This window comes from Panthera onca, chromosome D4, assembly GCF_046562875.1.
Source record: "Panthera onca isolate mPanOnc1 chromosome D4, mPanOnc1 haplotype 2, whole genome shotgun sequence".
In the NCBI taxonomy this organism is placed as follows: Eukaryota; Metazoa; Chordata; class Mammalia; order Carnivora; family Felidae; genus Panthera; species Panthera onca.
The window spans coordinates 84,816,707-84,836,403 of record NC_138351.1 but is presented as its reverse complement, the minus strand read 5'-3'; the positions used below and the strand labels follow the sequence as shown (position 1 = coordinate 84,836,403).

The 19,697-nt window shown below is 40.3% G+C and overlaps 1 protein-coding gene across 6 annotated transcripts in view; it reads right to left on the bottom strand.

Annotated features, from left to right (window-relative positions):
* GAPVD1 (GTPase activating protein and VPS9 domains 1) overlaps positions 1–19,697 on the bottom strand; it is a 71,407-nt gene that overhangs the window by 5,030 nt on the left and 46,680 nt on the right. For 3 of the 6 annotated variants that reach the window (XM_060608666.3, XM_060608669.3, XM_060608667.3), the window contains 13 exons: positions 19,289–19,408; positions 15,286–15,363; positions 14,780–15,150; positions 13,733–13,820; positions 12,646–12,726; positions 8,972–9,094; positions 7,284–7,413; positions 6,147–6,256; positions 5,784–5,943; positions 4,741–4,928; positions 3,832–4,045; positions 1,560–1,632; positions 431–628 (listed from right to left, as the gene is read on the bottom strand). In XM_060608666.3, the coding sequence (XP_060464649.1) occupies positions 431–628; positions 1,560–1,632; positions 3,832–4,045; positions 4,741–4,928; positions 5,784–5,943; positions 6,147–6,256; positions 7,284–7,413; positions 8,972–9,094; positions 12,646–12,726; positions 13,733–13,820; positions 14,780–15,150; positions 15,286–15,363; positions 19,289–19,408 (1,934 nt within the window). Of the gene's footprint in view, positions 1–430; positions 629–1,559; positions 1,633–3,831; positions 4,046–4,740; positions 4,929–5,783; positions 5,944–6,146; positions 6,257–7,283; positions 7,414–8,971; positions 9,095–12,645; positions 12,727–13,732; positions 13,821–14,779; positions 15,151–15,285; positions 15,364–19,288; positions 19,409–19,697 lie in introns of those variants that run through there. The other 3 variants (XM_060608668.3, XM_060608671.3, XM_060608673.3) reach the window with 2 other exon arrangements.

Below are 19,697 nucleotides of genomic sequence, written 5' to 3'. Positions count from 1 at the left end.
CTCTATCCCTTCCCTGCTTGCTCTCTCTCCCTCTCTCAAAATAAATAAACAAACCTTTAAAAAGATAACATGGAGACAGGTGTTTGGTAGATTTGACGGTTCAGGTGACAAGGACTATGAGGAATTCAGTGTGGAAGAAGATGGTAAGAGCACAATAAAAAGAATTTTCCCTCATTCACTCACTCAATAATTACATACCAAGCCCCAACCAAGAACCTCAGGCATGTAAAAGTTGAAAATGTTCATCTAGGAATCCGGTCCTCCTATCCTTTCTTTCGAAAATCTTAACTTTTGGACAGAACAAGACTTCACATTAGACTCTTTCTGGGTAACACAGAGCTTGAGACTGGGAAGAGCACGTGAAGCCCCGCACCAACCTGCTTGGAACCGCCAAATAAACTCTCTTCATTAATAGTAGTGAGGGGCCCACCTTTATCAACACAAATACCAAAACAGGGACAAAGTCATCTGCTCCGGGGACGGAGTCCTCATTGGCCAGACTCAGGAGGTTCATGATCGTGGAGCACATTCGCAGGATGCACTGCACTTTGTCCCGGGGCGTCTTGTAAGCACTTATTGTCCTGATTTCTGACTGTGCGGATGGCCATGGTGCCTCCCGAAGATAAACCTAAGCGAGATCACAAACAGACCCGAATCTTGAATTCAACAGCAACTACAGGAAGCGACCAGGACAACCTCCATGTCAGGAAGCAGAAGGGTAAGCTTGGTGCCTTTTCCTTTCTTCTGTAAAACCAGATTGTGGTTCCCTCCCTTCCACTAAGACTGAAGTTTAGTAAATTTTTAAATAATTTGCTTTGCATTTTCAAATGAATCAATCCTCCATTAATGGAGGAAAGGACATATGATAACACCAACCTAGACCTCATAAAATGCCAAACAATTATCTTTCTTAAATAGCTAGAATGGAACTTATCTACAAGGAGCAGCTGATTCTAAAAGTACAAACAAGCTACTTCTGAAGGAAAATATCGTAAAAATATGTTACCTTTGTTGCAGTAGTTCTAGAAAGAACAGATTAAAAAAAACCAAGGTAATTTATAAACTTATACTGACACTTCATTAGTGGGGACACTAATAAAACAACCAGAAAAGTCAAATACCTGAAATTTTCCATTATTTTGTAGACGTTGTATGACACTAACAGGTAACTTTGATGTCACATTCAGATTCAATTTGTTCCCCTGGAATAGCTGTCACATTCTGTGGAGTGCCACCAGATCCCTTACTGGAATGGGACATTTCTGCAGAAACCTGGCTATAAAAACATCCCTGGAGAGCAAGGCTGCTGCAGGCGGAGCAGGTGTAGGCAGAAGCCCCGCCCGCACGCTGAGTGGCATCTGGGCAGGGGCCCCTCAGTGCAGCCCTCCTCCTCCTCTCCCCAAGGCCCCTTCCATGCCAGGATATGTTAATCCTAGGACCTCTGAGAACTTTAAAGTTAGAAATACCTTGAATGCAAATTGTGTTTTATAATTTATTATGTTCTGAACGTGCATACGGCGTTATCAAGCAACTACTAATACTACATAAAACTGTATTACCTCTGGTATCTGTAGAGCTCTGTGATTCGCAGTCACTACTTTAGACAATCTCTGAATATGTTCATGAAGGACTCTGAAAACCCCAAAAACACATATGTAAATACATATTTCAGAAAAAAAGGCACATAAAAAATGTTCTTTTTCAAAACATTTAAAACGTTAAAGACTTCTTTCGAGAGACAGATTACAATTACAGTTGAGACGCTTAGCTGTAAGTATTCCCTCTTGTCAAAAGTGTCTCACACTTAGGATCTCCTTAGAAATGCTGAGTGGGCTGAGGGGAGGCAAGGAGAGTAGGGACGTCCTTCCTTCCCAGCCCAGTTCAGCATTCCAAAGGAGAAAGGGGAGGAGCCCTAGCCCAGAAGCCACCCGGACACACTCATTAGTAAAAAGCACAGAGGAAGTAGAGGGATTAAAAGCCAGAAACCAAAGACCACAGAAGCTCAGACAGAGAAGGGACTCTGAGAACACTCAACCTCTCTCCTATTTCATAGATGAAAATAATCAGGCTTAGACAGGTGAAAAGCTTGCCTGAGGTCACACAAGGGTTAGCAGCAGGGGCTAAACCCAGCCTTCCTGGCTTCTACTGTTTTTTCCAGAGCACTGGTTAACTGTGCACTCTATAAAACCTGAAGACATGCCACGGAGGAGAGGGTACCTAATACTGCTCTTTGCAGGAAATACAGTTTGAATGCCCCTACTCCCATTTATCCCATTCTGGAAGCTAAAAACTGGTCTCCGGAAAGAAAATATGTCCCATTTGGTGAATGAGGCACAGAAGCCGGGGTGTGCCTCTTAATGTTTATTTATTTTTGAGAGAGAGAGAGAGACAGAGCATGAGCGGGGGAGGGGCAGAGAGAGAGGGAGACACAGAATCCAAAGCGCAGTCCAGGTTCCAAGCTGTCAGAACAGAGCCCGACGTGGGGCTCGAACCCATGAACCGTGAGATGACCCGAGCTGAAGTCGGATGCTCAACTGACTGAGCCCCCCAGGCGCCCCATGGGGTGTGCCTCTTAGACTATGAAGAGCGGGAGAGGCAGGCTAGAACAACCCTAACCCATTCACAGAAGAGTGAGTGCTCTCAAACATACATGTAAGACCTTAGCATTTCTGTGAAAGAAAGCTTCTATTAACCACTCATGACTCATCCTGAGGTCCTATCACATGGACCCCTTGAGAGTCACTGGCACAGTAAGCTGGTGTTACTGCTGGGGACAGAGTAGCCACCTCAACATGCCTGGGGCAGAAACAGGGTTGTGAAGCAGTGTTCAAGAAAGTGCGAGAGAGGGAAAATGAAAATGAGAAATCACCCATAGTCTCATTACCCCAAATATAACCACTGTTACCACTCCAGGTTTCTTTTTTTTTTTTTCCCCCAGGATAAATTTTTTTTAGGATTACTTTTTAAAACCAGCTTTATCGAGACATGACTCATACATCATAGATTTCCAGATATTTTTTGATATTCAAACATACAGCTTTTCATTCTTAATAAATAAATAATGAGCATACAGAAGTCAAGCCCTGTGCTTGATGCTGGGACAGAGTGGTAACTAACAGCGTTATGTTCCTGCTCTCACGGAGACGACAATCCAGTGGAGGAGAGAAGCGTTCACCAGATGACCACACACAGCAGGGATCACTAAGGGGGTGATTCTGCACCTCCCCTCCTCCCGAGGGACATCTGGCAATGTCTGGAGACATTCTGGTTCTTACAACTGGTGGGGAACTACCAGCATCTCCTGTGTACAGACCAGAGATGCTGCCAAACATCCTGCAAGGCACACAGCAGCCTCCCACACCAAGGAGTTACCTGGCCCCACGTGCCAGTAGTGCCAGGCCGAGGAACTGTGACTCTACCAGATGTGAAACCCCAACAGTGGCAAGTGCTAAAGAAAGGTACACAGGTCCGAGAGAGCCCTGCCAGGGACTGACCCTGGTCAGAAAGGTCAGAAGAGTGGTGCTGCAGTCAAGATGTGAAGGATAAGGAAGAGCAGGAAGAGGAAAGAAGGGGAGAACAGCTAAGGCAGAATAGCAGCAGGGCCTTCCAGGAAGGCCATACCGATTGATATGCCCTCCGGCCCAATTCCCCACTCCCTGAAAACAGAGTGCCATCCTTCTTTCTCCCTTGTCACTCAGATGGGGGAAAACGATAGCACGCATTGCCTTTACTGGCATCACTAAGTCTCATGCACAGCTTGTGTAAAACACGGGACTGGCTGATGTACCCCTACGTGGTCAACACAGGTGCGGTAAACATGGGAGTGCTCACTGGTCACGAAGTATGTCCCCATCCTGGTTAGGGTAGAAAGCAAGCTTGAAAATCCGATTCATCACACTTCGTTCAATGGCCAGCTGAGCATCCTGAAGCTGCTCCTCACTCGCGTTCTGCCATATGACGTCCTGGGCCATTGCACCATAAAGGAACTGCAGAAAATCCTCTACCTGAGCAGTTTTATCATCAGCTGCTGTGAGTTTCTGAAAGTCTCCAATGCAAAATAATAATTTTTTATAATATACTATCTGAATAATCTTAAAAAGGAAATTACAGAAATCATTTTAATCACTAGCTCTGCAGATATTATGTTCTTAAAGCCAAAAGTGTATATGGATATGGCTTATTTTAGGAGAATGTGGTCAGATCATTAAAATCAGAAGATAGGTAGGAGATATGCAAAAGTTTAAAAGCAAGGGGTTTGTCATTAAAATGACATACTTTGAAAAAAAAGGTTTTTTGACTTTAAGAAAAAAAATAAAAATTTAAAAACGATATAAAAATGACATACTTTCACTAATGTATAGACTTACTGAATCTCTACACTGTACACCTAAAACTAATAGAACACCATATATATATTATTATAGTGGAATTTAAAAAATTAAAAAGTTAAAAGCTTTTTAAAAATGATATGCTTTATTTTTAAATGTGAGAAAAACATACACAGGATCCAAAACTCGAACCAATTTTCCCAATTTTGTATAAACTACAGATATTCGATCCAGGATAAAAATGGAATGTATTGGTTGGACATTAAGGTTTAATTAAGAATCCATAAAACACGTGGGAATTTAAGGGACTACTTGTAGACATGCAGATACTCAAATCAGCAAAACAAAAATTTCCAAATCTCCCCACGAATCCATGGCTGAAGAGATGCTTCAACTAAAGGTCTTTAGTTACCTTGAATGAATTCCCTGATCTTCTTTTCTTTGCTCTCAAGCAGCAACCTTACACAGACGGTGGTAAAGTATCGATTGGCCACCTCTTTGTCCCGCAAGACCCTTTGCAGTAGCCTTTCCAGGTGAGCCTGCGTGGTCTGCAGTCCTTGCCGACAGCGAGTGAGATAAGCAATATAGGGGGCCCTTTTCCTAAAAGGAAATATGCTTTGCAGGACATCACATACGTACAGTGCACGCTTTTTTGGAGACTAAGAGTCTTAATTTTTTCTCTCATAGACTTTGGTTTTACCAATTAGCCACGTCAGGCTACAGACAACTGTCTTGAGGACTAATAATGCTGCCTGCTTAAGAAACAGAACCATTGTGCGTATTTGTGAAGAATAACGTCTACTGGGCTGAACACTTAGCTACCCAACTCACTAAATGTTGCTAAGTCCCTTGGCATCGTTGGTCTATTTTATCTTGGCCCACAGTCTCCATGTTGGTAGGATAGGACCTCATACTTCACAGGAAATTGATAGCTATAGAAGACTAAAATAATTACAAAATATAGGTTAATACACCACTAGACCATTAAACGTATCATCAATTATTTGCTTATAGTCTAATTGTAACAATCACTAAAGTGCCCATTCCCTAAGCCCAGGGGCCTCTTCATTTCCCAAGGATCTCTATTACATTCTTCTCCTGAACTGTTAGCAAAGGGCTAGCAGCAGACAGAGGGCAGCAATTTTTAGGCCTACTCCTTCCCTACTCCAGGAAATTGTTTTTCCTATCACCCCGAAAAAAAGGAGAAGGATATCCTAGCTATTCTGGCCTCACCTCTGCTAGCACGGCTTCTGTGCAAAGCTGAAGGAAACTGAATTTCTCTGTTAGTCAGAACTGCTCATTTACAACTACACTTCCAGATAAATATCCAAACGTGTTCGTCATCCGGGTAAACACAGCCAAGCACATTGCAGTAAGCCCAGATTCACTTGTGAAATAAAAAAAGACACGTGGAGCTGAAAATAGGCTGACAAGTGAAGCAAGCTGGGCAATTACCTGTAGTCCTCGGCAATAGAGGCCAGCAGTTTCCTACAAGTTCTGTTATCAAAGCGGCACACACAGCGCATAGTTTCTTGAAGTTGAGCCATTAAGTTCTTATCTTGTAAGTTAATTGCTTCAGCTATTTGAACTTTTAGGAAGCAAACAATTTCATTGTCTAAACAAACAAACAAACAAACAAAAGAATTCTGTTATTGTTGAGAATTTCCATTGTATACCATCCCTCAGCCTTTGGGATATCCCATTCTGCTCTACCATGGATCAGCAGAACTAAACCATATGGAATTGTTACACAGCTTAAATACAGTGGAATACAGGCGGTTTCATATGATCCAACCTATAAATACAGGAAAAACTTACCTTCTGGGTCTGTGTGGTCTGGTAGACCATTCCTTGTTGAATGGGTTAGCACTGGGAAAGCAACGGAATCCGCAGAGCAAAGAGCAAGTCTCAGTTTCTTTTTTGCATCTCTGAAGAATGAACCAAAAGTGCATTAATTTCTTTATCCAGAGATGGTCATATTTTATGAACACTCACTATACAAACTAATATGCTACCTCAGGACTCAGATGTTTCGAGCAGAAATAAATAAAAAATTAATTTTTAATTTACTGACAGCTCACTTAAAGGAACAGGCTTTACTTGTTACCCGAGGAGCAAGGCTATATAAAAATGCTCTGGGCAAGGACTATTCTGTAAAGTCACCAGAATCAAACAAATCCTTTTGGACCCTGTAACATAAACCAAATCCCACAATGGCCACTGGGAGGAGAATGAGAAAGCGCCATGATGCCAGGGTCAGGAGGGACCACAGAAGTCACCAGAACCATCTCACCATCCAAACTAAGGACACTGTCCACCAGGTCTCCTGAGAAAGGTTGATCTTGACACAAGACAAGCTCACCACTCGACAAGAAGCCCTTTCTATCACTCTACTGCTTGAAACTGCGGCTCACCCTACCACCCACTTGGTCTCCCCCAGCATTTCCCACGTGGGCAGAGAGCTTGGGGTCTGCAAAGGCACTGCCACTTGTTTCATTTAAAGGATGTATGTGGTCCCTGTGAGCACACGAGGTGGATGTTTCTTCACTCCTGAATTACAGTGTTTGATGTATGGAATCCAAAGTGAAGCAAGGTTTTCTCAGGAAACTGCATTTCATTCATTCTCTCTGCTTTATACATTTTTTTTTTTTTTTTTTTTTTTTGGTTTGGTTTTTTTCTCTTAAGAGAGAGAGCACAAACGAGGGAGAAGGCCAGAGGGATAATCTTGAGCAGGCTCCACACTCAGCACAGAGCCTGATGTGGGGTTCGATCCCACAACCATGGGATCAGGACCTGAGCCGAAATCAAGATTCAGATGCTCAACTGAACGAGCCACCCAGACGACTCCCCTGCTTTATACATTTACTAGGTGGCTCAATGAATCCTGACTTGCAGTGACAGCAGTGCTGATGGAAAGTCCAAACCCACAAATTCGCAATCCTCTCAAAGAAATACCTGTACGAAAAAGCGGAGTCCTGAGGGTGGGCCGCTTGGCTCGCGGAGTCCGGGAGATCATCAGCCGACATGTTCTGCAGTGTTTCCTCACGAGGAGAGTCCTGTGCACTCTCACCATCACCCATGACCTCTACACAAACCCACCCCCAGAGAGGATAAGCAGGTTAACCTGGGGGTCTAGCACTAGTACGTGTTCAGAGCAACTCAACAATAAATTTGCACTGTGCTTTTCAGCCGGAGTGCTTGGAGAAAGAAGGAAAAGCATTCATTTAAACAAGCTGATAGCAATGACAATAAATCAAGGGAGCAGTTGTTGAGAAGTGAATGATTTTTACTTCCTGTACCAATCTTAACTCAAAACAACAAACGTCTGTGACTAAACAGATAATGCTCTAATCAGATTCACTGAACCACAGAACCAAGAGGAGCCTCAAAAATCATTCTACATAAAACCCTCTTTTATAGACATGGGGTCTTGCCCAATCAGAAAGCGGCTTGCTGTAAAGCCCTGGGCTAGCTGGCTGCTGAGGTGAACCACGCGCCCTAGTAAGGAGGCTGGGAGACCTGAGCGCCCTTCCCACTGCCCAAGAATGAGCTGGGACGAACTCACAAATGCAGCCAGGACCGATCTGTGGTTCCCGCAGCGGTTTTTATGTTTCTAATTAACCAATTTAGAGAATATGTTCATGTACAAAATCAAAAGGAATAAAAATTCATTAGTATAATAAAGATCCTGTCCTTACGTAGAGCAAATATGTTTACTAGGAGATAATTTCAAATGCTTCAGGAAAAAATACATGGAGAGAAGGTGGCAAAATGTTAACACCTGATAAAGGTAGAGGGACTATGGACCTCCACTGTACTATTCTTTCAAATCTTTTGTTATTTATTTTTTCAAAATAGTCAGTATGGGAAGTTCTCCTCTACTCCGGCTTCCCACTGTGCTCCCTATGAATTTCCCTTGAGTCAGCTCACATTACAGCTTTGTCAGATTCTTCCAGAGACACTGTGCACATACAAGCATAAACACATGTGCATACAATTTATGCTTTTATATACTTTTCCTCTCCTCCTCATCATGGGGATTATACCATATTTTTCTGAACACTATTCAAAGTAGCTATTAAAAAGCTACTTTTTATTCAGATCACTTTTTTCACTGTGATACCAAAGTTAGTACAGTTGACCCTTGAACAACACAGGTTTGAAATGCATGGGTCCACATACATATGGATTTGTTTTCCTTATTTTTTTTTAAATTTTATTTTTAAGCAATGTCTACACCCAAAGCGGGGGCTCAAACTCACAACCCCAAGATCAAGAGTCATAGGCTCTTCCGACTGAGCCAGTCAGGCACCCCTACATGGATTTTTTTCAATAAATACATACGGTACTGTGACTGTATTTCCTTAACAATGATTTCCTTAACAACACTGTCTTTCCTCTAGCTTACTTTACGGTAAGAATACAGTGTATTAAACGTGTAACATACAGATATGTGTTAACTATTTGTTACTGTTAAGGTTTCCAGTCAACAGCAGGCTATTAGCAGTTAAGTTTTGGGGGAGTCAAAAGTCACATATGAATTTTTAACTATGCAGGAGGTTGGTGCCCCTACCCCCTTTCCCACCCGCCACCCCCACACTGTTTAGGGTTAACTATATTCAAATCTTTATCATGATTATCACCTGTACTTTCATAGTTTGCCATTGCTCCTTCACTGGGGCTGGTTCGTTTAATGGCATTCCTGTATTTGTCCAGAATATCCTCAGCGACCTGAGCTTGTGCACTGAGTCTAGGGCTGGGATCATCTGCAGGGGAAAGGAGAGTGAGAGAATTAGCTTCCCTTGGTTTGCACCAACTCTGATGTTAGTATGATACCAGTAGCATAATCCCAAAGACGGATTAGGAGGTGAGACTTAAAAAGAGCACATATCTCAATGTTAAGAGGCACCATGCAGCTGCCTGCTCGTCCCATTTCTAGGTCTGAGAGCCTTGCCAAAGCACGCAATTGGGAGGATTAGCTCCACTTTCTCATCATCGCCAAAATTCTGCATGATGGTGTTAAGAAATTCAGTGCAGACTAAATGGATGATGGGTTTCTAAAGTGCTTATAACTCAAGTCACTGTTATTAGCAATGCATGCTAACAGAACTTCCAACAATGCATTGTTATAGGCAGATTCATTTATTCAGACATCTCCATGCTGAAGGGTAAAAAAAAGTATCAAATTTAGAATTAATCCCTTTTAAATAAAAAAAAAAAAAAAGCCTTCTTCCATTCTTGCTGTATGACTTTCTCTCTCTACACATTTCAAACCTTTAGATATTAATATTCTGTCTCACTAAATCTGACCACGACAGTGAAGCTGCTGGAAGAGAGCACTTTTGTGAATCTAGCCACTGCTGGAGAGTGCTGGAAATGTACCCGGGGTATAGGGAGAAAAAGCTTATCACAATCACAGATGTAGCACTGTTTACTTTCAGGACCATTATCCTGTCAGCAAAATCAGCACACTGAAATGTGTTCCTGGAGCCTAAGATGGCAGAGTCATTAATTAACAGTCATCAAAGCAAAGAGCTGCTACAGATCTATGGGACAAAATAAAGTTCTATAGTGAAATGCAAACTCCTGAGATAGATCCAGACCAAGCAGGTAACCACAAATGTCCATATTCTGGTAGAATCCCATTTTTCAAGAAGTCTAACAACACATAAAAAATCACTAGATTATATATGTGGGTGCGTAATAGCAGCTAATAATAATAGCAGCTAACATTTCTTGAGCACTTACCACATGCCAGAAACTGTGCTAAGCACCTTTTACGAACAATCTCAATCATCACAACAACCCTACAGGGAGGTACTTTTATCACCTTCACTCTCTAGAGGAGGAAATCAGGTATAGAAAGGTTAAGCAGTATATGCTCATGGGCTCTTCCGTCTCCATGGAAAATAAAATTTAGTATCCATGTCTCTGTATAATTGCAGTAAATTACAGAAAAAGAGGATTTCCAAAGTAATTGAATCTTTCTGCTGTAATGGTATTTGAATTCATGAGAAAAGAGTTCTAATAAAATCTGATCTTCAAAATGTAAACTGATAAAACATCTATCATTACAAAATCTTTCTTTGGAAGGGGAGTACCTTTTTGCTATTGGTTTTGAGTGCTGTTGAGGGCTCTGAAAAAGGGAATAAAATTTGGCTAATCGTATAGCCATAATGTCACTTATAACCTCTAATTCTATGCCGTTCTTAAGAATTTTTTTCCAGGAAGGGGTACCTGGGTGGCTCAGTAGGTTAAGCATCTGACTTGACCTCAGCTCAGGTCATCATCTCACAGTTGGTGGGATCGAGCCCCACATTGGGCTTGGTGCAGACAGTACAGAGCCTGCTTGGGATTCTCTCTCTTCCTTTCTCTCTCAAATAAACATTAGCAATTAAAAAAAAAAAGAATTTTATCCCAGGAAAATAATGGAAATAAACAAAAAATGCTGTATATACGAAGCTGTGAGCATTATTTTCACAGTAAAAAACTGGATACCATTTAAGTATCCAAAAGTAAGAGAACATTCAGGAGGCCATAAAATGATATGACAGATTATCTGTGAGTCACTACAAATTATTAAAAACCAACCATGTCTAGTAGAAACTGGAGAGGGTTTATGAAATCACATTTGGTGAAAGAAGGATGCAAAGTTACACACATAATCTGATTCCGTCATGAAAAAGCCACATACAAATATGGAAAGACTGGGAAACAACACGGGGGAAAAAAAAAAAAAAGAACAGTTAGGGTGACTGGATTATGGACAGACTGTTAAGAAATATCCTTTCATAACATTTAAAAATTGTTTTAACGATAATTTTCAACAGGTAACTAATTAGAACTGGGTAGAAATATTTCTACATTAGTAGGGAATCTAAGTTGCTTGAATCAAATACAAAGAAAATGAAGTATCTTATGGAAAAAAAACTTACCCTACTTAGCTTCTAGATTAGGCACCAAGAACCAAGAAATATGTTTGCCCAAAGACACAAGTAAAAAATAACTTATAACTTCTCCAATGACTGATTCGACATTTTAAAAACAGATTTCATTATAAGAATTTCCCTCCATAAATGCTGGTGGTGTTCTAATACTAGGAACATGGACAGGAAACAAATGTTTCCAATTCTTCTCAATCAGACTGTAATTCCTGAAGAAGACGGGACATGTGATTTGACTTAATAACTACAACACTCAGCACAGTGCCTGGCACGAGTCAGATGTTCAGAAAGTATTTGCTGATTGAATAAGAGAGGCTTGCTGGCTCTCGCACAGAACCATGGCCTGGAAGCCCAGCGCCTGCTCTCCAAAGCCCTTCATTCCCACAAAGTCACCTCACCAGACAGTATGCTAGACCATGGAAATACATCCAATTAGAAGGAGCCAGATATTAGAATAACATGCATTAAAATGGGATTCTACCTGTACTATACTGAGCTCTCTGAGGAGGATGTTCTTTGGAAACCTATGCCATTTTTTAATAAAAATCTTCATTTTAACTTAGTGGGATAACATAATTGAAAATCAAGGTAAGAAAAAAAGGAGGTGAGAAATTAATTTCCCTCTAGATGCTCGACAGTCCTTGGAAACAGTACAAAGCCATCAGACTCAAGCTTGGGTCATTAACACTACTCCTCAAACTCATTCCTTTTAGGGTGCTCATTCATAATATGCCAAACAGAAAGCTGCAAAAATACAAATGCTGAATAAAGTAAAACCCAACCCCTAGGTGTCTTTTCCTTGGGCCAGACAGCAATGTTAAAAGGATTCAAGCTGTAAAAAACTGGCAAAGTTCATAAATTTATGATACTGTTTGAACATTTTATCACACAAAAAGGAAATGATTAGGTCAAGCAGAATTTCCCTATGATCCCGAATAATCAAGAACTATAGATGGAAATAAATTTAGAATTCTCTGATCAACATTAGCGAAAACTATACAATCAACGTTCCAAAGATGTGGCATGCATCGCACTAGAACCATCACCACACTCTCCTAAAAGGCACTGCGTGTCATCATCCCACTGACATGTCGAGTTGTAGGGAATGCCTAGAGGCCCAGGATCAGGAGCCTCCTCATAAACAGAAGTTATGATAATGAGGATGATGATGGTGGTGGCGGTCTGCAGGAAGAGCACACTGAGATTCACTGTGGCCACCAACTGGATACCACAGAGCTATGAAGAACATACTCCCCACTGTACACACACAAACACATTCTTCTAGAAAGGCAACGCTTATGGCACCCAAGAAAAAGTGTTATGAAATATGTGCTCTGGGAATGAAGGAGCCAGGAAGTCCATGGTCTACAAACCTGTGAGTGTTGAGAATCTGTCAGGCCCCAGATCATCTTTGTCTTTTTCTTGTTTTTCTTTCTTTCTAAATGGTATAGGAGCTGGAAATTAAATAAAGTCAGTAGTGTGACATATAACATACTGCACTACTCGGAAGACAGCAGTCATTTTGGAGTATTAACTGGTGTGCCAACATTTCTAAGTGAAAGGAAGGTGAAAAGTTTAAAAGCTAAGAAATCCCGAGTGTCAACTGATCATCGTTCTTAAGATAGCATTGAAGGTTCTTACAGAAGCTTGCAGAATCTGCTTTGGGGTCATCTGCCACAGGAAGAATGATTTAATTCGGATCTATTGGGACTAAATCAAAACCACTGCCTCTTAACCTCTGCTCAAAAACAACACACTCAAAGCTCTCAGTCTCATTCTCTCCTCATCAAGTGGGCTTGAGTGCGGCGTGAAAGCAGTGTTCCTCAGCTCCTGAGTGCCACAGTGCCGAGAAGAGGCCTTCAGAAGAAGTCCCTAGCTTTAATCCTGGACGATCTCTCCTTGCAGGAAGAGACGCTTTTGTCAACTCAATTCTCAATATCTACTGGTACAATGCCAGGCTATTCACAAGGAAAAAAAAAAAAAAGAGAAAGCAAATAAAACGATTTTATACAACTGCCTTCCAAAATACTCACTAATATTCAGGATATAAACATTCTCAACGAACATAACCATAAAAAGCTTAAGTTATTCCAGGAATGTAAAGGATAAATTTTCAATGTTTTATTACCAATAGCACCCCTTTTTCCTGCAATAATTATTAGCAATACATATGTCAAAAGTCCTATCTTTAACTTCAACAATATATGATATTTAAACAACCGTCACCTGCCTGACTTCCATGTATGAAACCACTACCACTTCATGCAATGAACAAGAACTATCATTTCTAAAGGTCTGTCTTAGCATTCACCTGAGTGAAACCATTCTCTATACCCTCAAAACAGCTAGAAACTTAGGCCCAGCAAGCCTCACAGAGAAGTTGACATACTGGCTCTCTGGAAGAGATTTGGGGGCTTTGCTTCTTGTTGCTAATATAATTCTAATATTTTATAAAATTACCTTTAGGCATGGCAGAAACAAAACGTTTTCTCCACCAAGGTCTGTTCCTGTCTGATTTCTCATCATCGCTATCTTTGCGTTCTTCAGTCTGTAGAAAAAGTTTGATGCTTTATTTGGAGTTGGACAGCAGGATAAATTACTATGAAAAGGATTTCAGTTTGTCTGTGAAATACAAAAACCACTCTTGTTTGTCTTAAAAGCAAACTGTTCTTATCGCTTCTGAAATATGGAAGTACACCTTTTAAGCACCAGACTATGATCTGCTTGAGGGCAGGCACTATCTCATTACTGTTAATAAACTGAAACTTTAATACAGAGCCTAGCATACAGCAGGCACTCAATAAATACTTAGGGAAGGTGTAAGCGTAATGCAAATAAAGTCTAGAGGGGTAGCAGAGACGACAGCAGCAGTAGTACTAATAAAACTGAGTATGCGCTGCGTGACAAATATTGAGTGTAAGGATATATATAGTCCCACTTAAACCTCACAGTCACCTTAGGAGATAAATACTACTATTAAACTTTTTACAGATGAGAAATAAGGGGCTAAAAAAGGTTATCTCCCCATCTTCCCCAAAGTTACATAGTCTGCCTGTGGCATAGCTGGGACTCAAACCCAGATCCAACCAACTTCAGAGTTCTTGTTTTGATCACCAATTATAATGAGTTATTAAGATCACATGTCAAAGAGCAGAAACTGTAATTCCTTTACTGGCCTATCATGTGGCCTCAGACAAATCATTTACTTTCTCAACTCAGAAGGAAACTGTAAGGTTTATGAAATTAAATAAAAAATTGCTTGCAGAAAAGTTGAAAGTGTCACAAAAATGCATAACATATTACTACAAAAGCAAAACAGTACAGGTTTCCCATGGACCACAGTTGTGAACAAACTAGATGGACAGATCACCCTTAATCATGACTACTGTCTGTCCTTCCTCTTAGATTTATATATGCCATGTTAATTTCAGATAACAAGACAGCCAGGCAGAACACTAAAGCTGACCACAATCAGCACAATTCTTCGATATGGCCTGTGTCCCATACCTCTCCTCTTGAGGAGTCCTTACTCGGGGATGAAGATGATGAATGAGGTGCAGCCACCAAAGAAGTAGCACCAATGGCTGCAGCTGGAGGGAGTTCTCGTTCTTCGTTCCCTGGACGTCGGTTCCAGCTGGGATCGCTCATAGGTCGCCGGACAGATGAGACTATATCAGAGCTCCTGCTGCGAACTAATCTTTCAGGGTATGAATGCCTTTGCTTGAATGCTTCCATCTCAGCTGGAGTTAAAACATGGGAACCAAAATTTGGCAACCTGGCCTCGTTTCCTCCCACAGCTCCTTCCAGGATTGGGGGATCTGGTGGTGGATGCGATGGCCTGGCATAGTGAACCTTTGGCCTTACCACAGCAGAAGCCCCTGGAACAAGAGGAAAAAAAGTTTGCAACTGAGACAGAACTAGGCATTTTAATGCCAAAAAAGGCATTAACAAAGGATTTTGGCTCTGTTCTCCTGCTCAGGGTAAGAGTCAAAAAGCTCATTTGACTAGTTTACCTTCATGTGAAGACAGTGGATCAAACATGGCAAGTAGAGACTCTGACTGAGAAGGAGGAGAGGTCAGCTGGTGGGCGCCTAAAACAAACAGGCAAACTATAAGAAATCAGAACTCATCACTCAGTAAGAGTTCCTACACAGTGAAAAAGGTTCTAGCATTCTTCCAAGGTTTTCCTTTTCTGATCAATAAAACTTGAGGGGCATATCAGGAAAAAAAAAGAATGTGGGGTGCCTGCGTGGTTTGGTCAGTTAAGCATCCAACTCTGGATTTCAGATGGTCATGATCTCATGGTTCGGGAGTTCGAGCCCCCTTCGGGCTCTGCCCTGACAGGGAGGAGCCTGCTTGGGATTCTCTCTCTGCCCCTCCCTTGTTTGCTTGGTCCTCTTTACTCTCTCTCAAAATAAATAAATAAACAAACATAGAAAGAAAGAAAGAAAGAAAGAAAGAAAGAAAGAAAGAAAGAAAAGAAAGGAAGGAAAAGAAAGAGAAAGAAAGAAAGAAAGAAAGAAAGAAAGAAAGAAAGAAAAGAAGGAAGGAAGAAAGGAAGGAAGGAAAAGAAAGAGAAAGAAAGAAGGAAAGAAAAGAAAAGAAGAAAGAAAGAAAGAAAGAAAGAAAGAAAAAGAAAGAAAGAAAAGGAAGGGAGGGAGGGAGGGAGGGAGAAAACAAGGCACCTGGGTGGCTCAGTTGGTTAAGTATCTGGCTTTTGATTTCAGCTCAGGGCATGGACTTGCAGTTTGTGAGATTGAGCCTCACGTTGGGCTCTAAGCTGATAGTGCCGAGCCTACTTGCGATTCTCTCTCTCTCTCCCTCTCTGTGACTCTCCCCTGCTCGTGCACACTTTCAAATGGAATAAATAAACATTTAGGGGGCACCTAGGTGGCTCAGTTGGTTAAGCATCCAACTTCAGCTCAGGTCATGATCTCACAGTTTGTGAGTTCAGGCCCCAAATCGGGCTTTGTGCTGACGGCTCAGAGCCTGGAGCCTGCTTCGGACTCTGTGGCTCCTTCTCTCTCTGCCCCTCCCCCGCTTGTGCTCTGTCTCTGTCTCTCAAAAATAAACGTTAAAAAAAATTTTTTTTAATAATAAACAAACAAACAAAAAAAGAACCTAATATATTCTGATTACTTCAAATTCATGGTATGTTTTTATCTACCTACATGGATTTTAATGACATTTAAGTGGTCTAGCATCCTCATGTTGATTACTTTTAATGGCCAAACTGTATTATATTTAATGTAAAGAGTAGAGCCAAAAAATGTAAATCACATCAAAATCTTCAGAATGTCACAACTTCCCTGAGTCTCGTCTTCCTTCTACCTATAAAAGTAAGGGCAATATTACCTAGAAGGAGTATAAATAGAAAGTTGTAAAATTTGAAATTCTGATATTGTTCTCAGCAAATGACAATTTATAAAAGAACTCATAACAAAAATGAATAATAATACTACATTACACCACAAAACAAACTCGAAGTATTTTCAGCTACAGAGTAAAAATGACTCCTCTAAGCATATGTCTACACAGCCAAAATCAGAAATATTAAAACAGCTAATTAAGTATGTAGAGGCTAAAATTTTTAAATATATAAAAGAAACTATTACTCTAAACTTTTTGAGTCTGAGCTCTTTCATGATAATGAATGCTAGTACTTGGATTTTAAGCCTTTTGATTCTTCTTTTGTTCTAGGTCTTATATTCACCTTCCTTTATTAAAATTATAAAAATAGTGTATTGTTATGAAAGGCAGCTTAGAATATCAGTTCTAACATTTTGGTCTTAGGACTCTCTCACATTCTTTTGTTGTTGTTGTTAGGACACTTTGACATTCTTAAAAACTATTGCCCCTCAGAGCCTGTTTATGTTGGTTGTGCCTATTGATAGTTACCAGATCATAAATTACAACTGAAAACAAACATAAATATTTATATATTAATTCATTTAAACATATCCATTAAATGGTAACACAAATAACTCTTTTTTAATGAAAAAGTATTTCCCAAAGTAAAAAACAAGTAGAGTGACACTGTTTGACATTTTTACGAATTCCTTTAACATGTGGCTTAACAGAACACCTCTGGATTCTCATATGCTTCTACTTTCAATCTGTTGCGGATGTATTCTGGTTGAAGTATATAAAGCTGGCCTCACGCAGACATGTAGTTGGAAATGGGAAGATATTTTAATATAACAGCCTTTTCAGATAACTGGGGACATTCTTCTGTGCTACCACACCAAATCTTGACAAGGAGTATTTTAAAGGTAAGCTACAATTTGGAATGTGATACCAAATCAATGAACTTTTTGTACTCTGTTACATTAAAATTAGTTGGTCTGTCTTTCTTGCACTTTAAATGATTTTTGTAACATCATGTATTCATCACCTGGAAAATATTGGTGTAATTAGATACACAGATCTTCCACAGGTTGACACATTTCAATACATAATATTAAAAAACCACAATCTTAATAATACCACCAATCTCCCCAGAAAAGTCTTTACGTATCAGAAAGCTGTCAAGGTCATGGAGGTGGATACAAGTTTTCCGAAATTCTGATTTTTATATGAAAGCGTGAATTTTATCATTGGCAATAAAGTCTATTGTCAGTTGTTTTCCTTGAAGCGATAGGCTCACTCTGTTAATTTTCAAGAAATGCCTGCCAAATACCCAAATCTGAATAACTACAGTTTTTGTCAGTCATTCTTTCAAGCAAAAATGGTGTTTTGTGAAGAACAAACAAGAAAAGAAACAGCTAGTTAAGCTCACAGCTCCAATAACCATACAAGTGCTTTTCCTTGAGACACTTCACCACATTTCAGAATGCAGGAGAAATGCGTTAGGGGTATTTCATATTTCCTCAGAATTTTAGACAGATGTGTACTCAGGGTTGAGATGTAATTAAATAATTTTTACTGCTTCATGAAAGACACTCTAAGTAAAGCTTTCTAACTAACGGAGTATACAGTGACCACTAAGACTTTGCTATCACTGCTCTGCTTCATGCTAAGGCTCCAGCAAATTTACCCACCTTGGCCTGTGCACCATCAGTGTCAATGTCGACACAGAGAAAAGACAACAACCTTTTACTATTATGAAAACAGTTCTGACATCATACCCTGCAGCCCCCAAAAGGGCCTTAAGGGCCCTTAGTGGTCCATGAAGACTATACTCTGAAAATTGCTCATTTAGAACAGTACTTCTCAAATCAGGCTACTTTGTGCCCCAAGGGATCATTTGGCACTATCTGGAGACATTTTTGGTTGTCACAACCAGAGCGGAAGAAGAGGGGTGCTGTGCTCCTGGTAGAGGCCAGAGATGCCACTAAACATCCTATAATGCACAGAACGGGCTTGCGTAACAAAAGAGTTACCTGGCCCCAAATGCCAATAGTGTGGAGGATCAGAAACCTTGGTTCAGAAAAAACAAAGAATTTTTTTATAAAAAAGAAAAAGAATCTAAAAACCCAGTACTCAGTACAAAAAACTACTGCTAGCATTTTGGTAGTTCTTTCCTGAACCTTCTCTATGATCGGTTTTGTAATGTTTCATTATCTTATATGTGGAAGTTCTTTAGGATAAATTTTCCAAAATTTTCCATGTTATTTCACATGCTTTAGAGGATTTAAAATCCAGTTGCATAAATTCTGAGTGGTTGCATCAAAATGCATGTAGGAATTCTAGTTTCCAATTCTCAGGTTGTTTCTTGTTTTCTGCCGAATCAATGTTATGGAGAACACCGGTATAAATGTTATGAACAACACCAGTATAAATGCTATTAGAAGCACAAGACTTTCTGCATACATGGAACTGTTTCCTTACGATTCATTCCTAAAGTGGACTAACTGAACCACATTGAGTTTTGAATTTTCAAGGCCTTCTATCCTGCTGCCAAATCATGCCCCAAAGTGCTAGAACAACTGGTACTATCACCAACAGACACGGAAGACTGCCAATGTCACCCACGAATGGGATCATTTTTAGGTCACTCTCATTTCTACTTCTTACCATGAGTTACTTCATCCATGTCTGGACTAGTGACAGAATCTTTACCCCCAAAATCAGAGCTGCACTCAGATCTCAGGTCTTCAATCTTATTGGGAATATCCTCGGAGGTTGCACTTATGCCTTTAAAATAAATAAAGTAAAAAATAAATAGCAAGAAGAACAAAATAACCACACAAAAAGTATATGAAGTTTGGAGAAATGTAAATATTCTCAAATTTTTTGTGTCCCAGTTTTATACATGTGAGACATTGGGTATCATATCCTTTTTATTGTACTACTGCCTAAATATGTTTACCTTGATTTGTACAACATAATCACAAGTATCATGTGGTATCTAAATACAGTAGCAGAGGCCACCAAGAACAGATAGAATTAGAGAGAGAACACGCACAGACCGTTGGCCAATTAC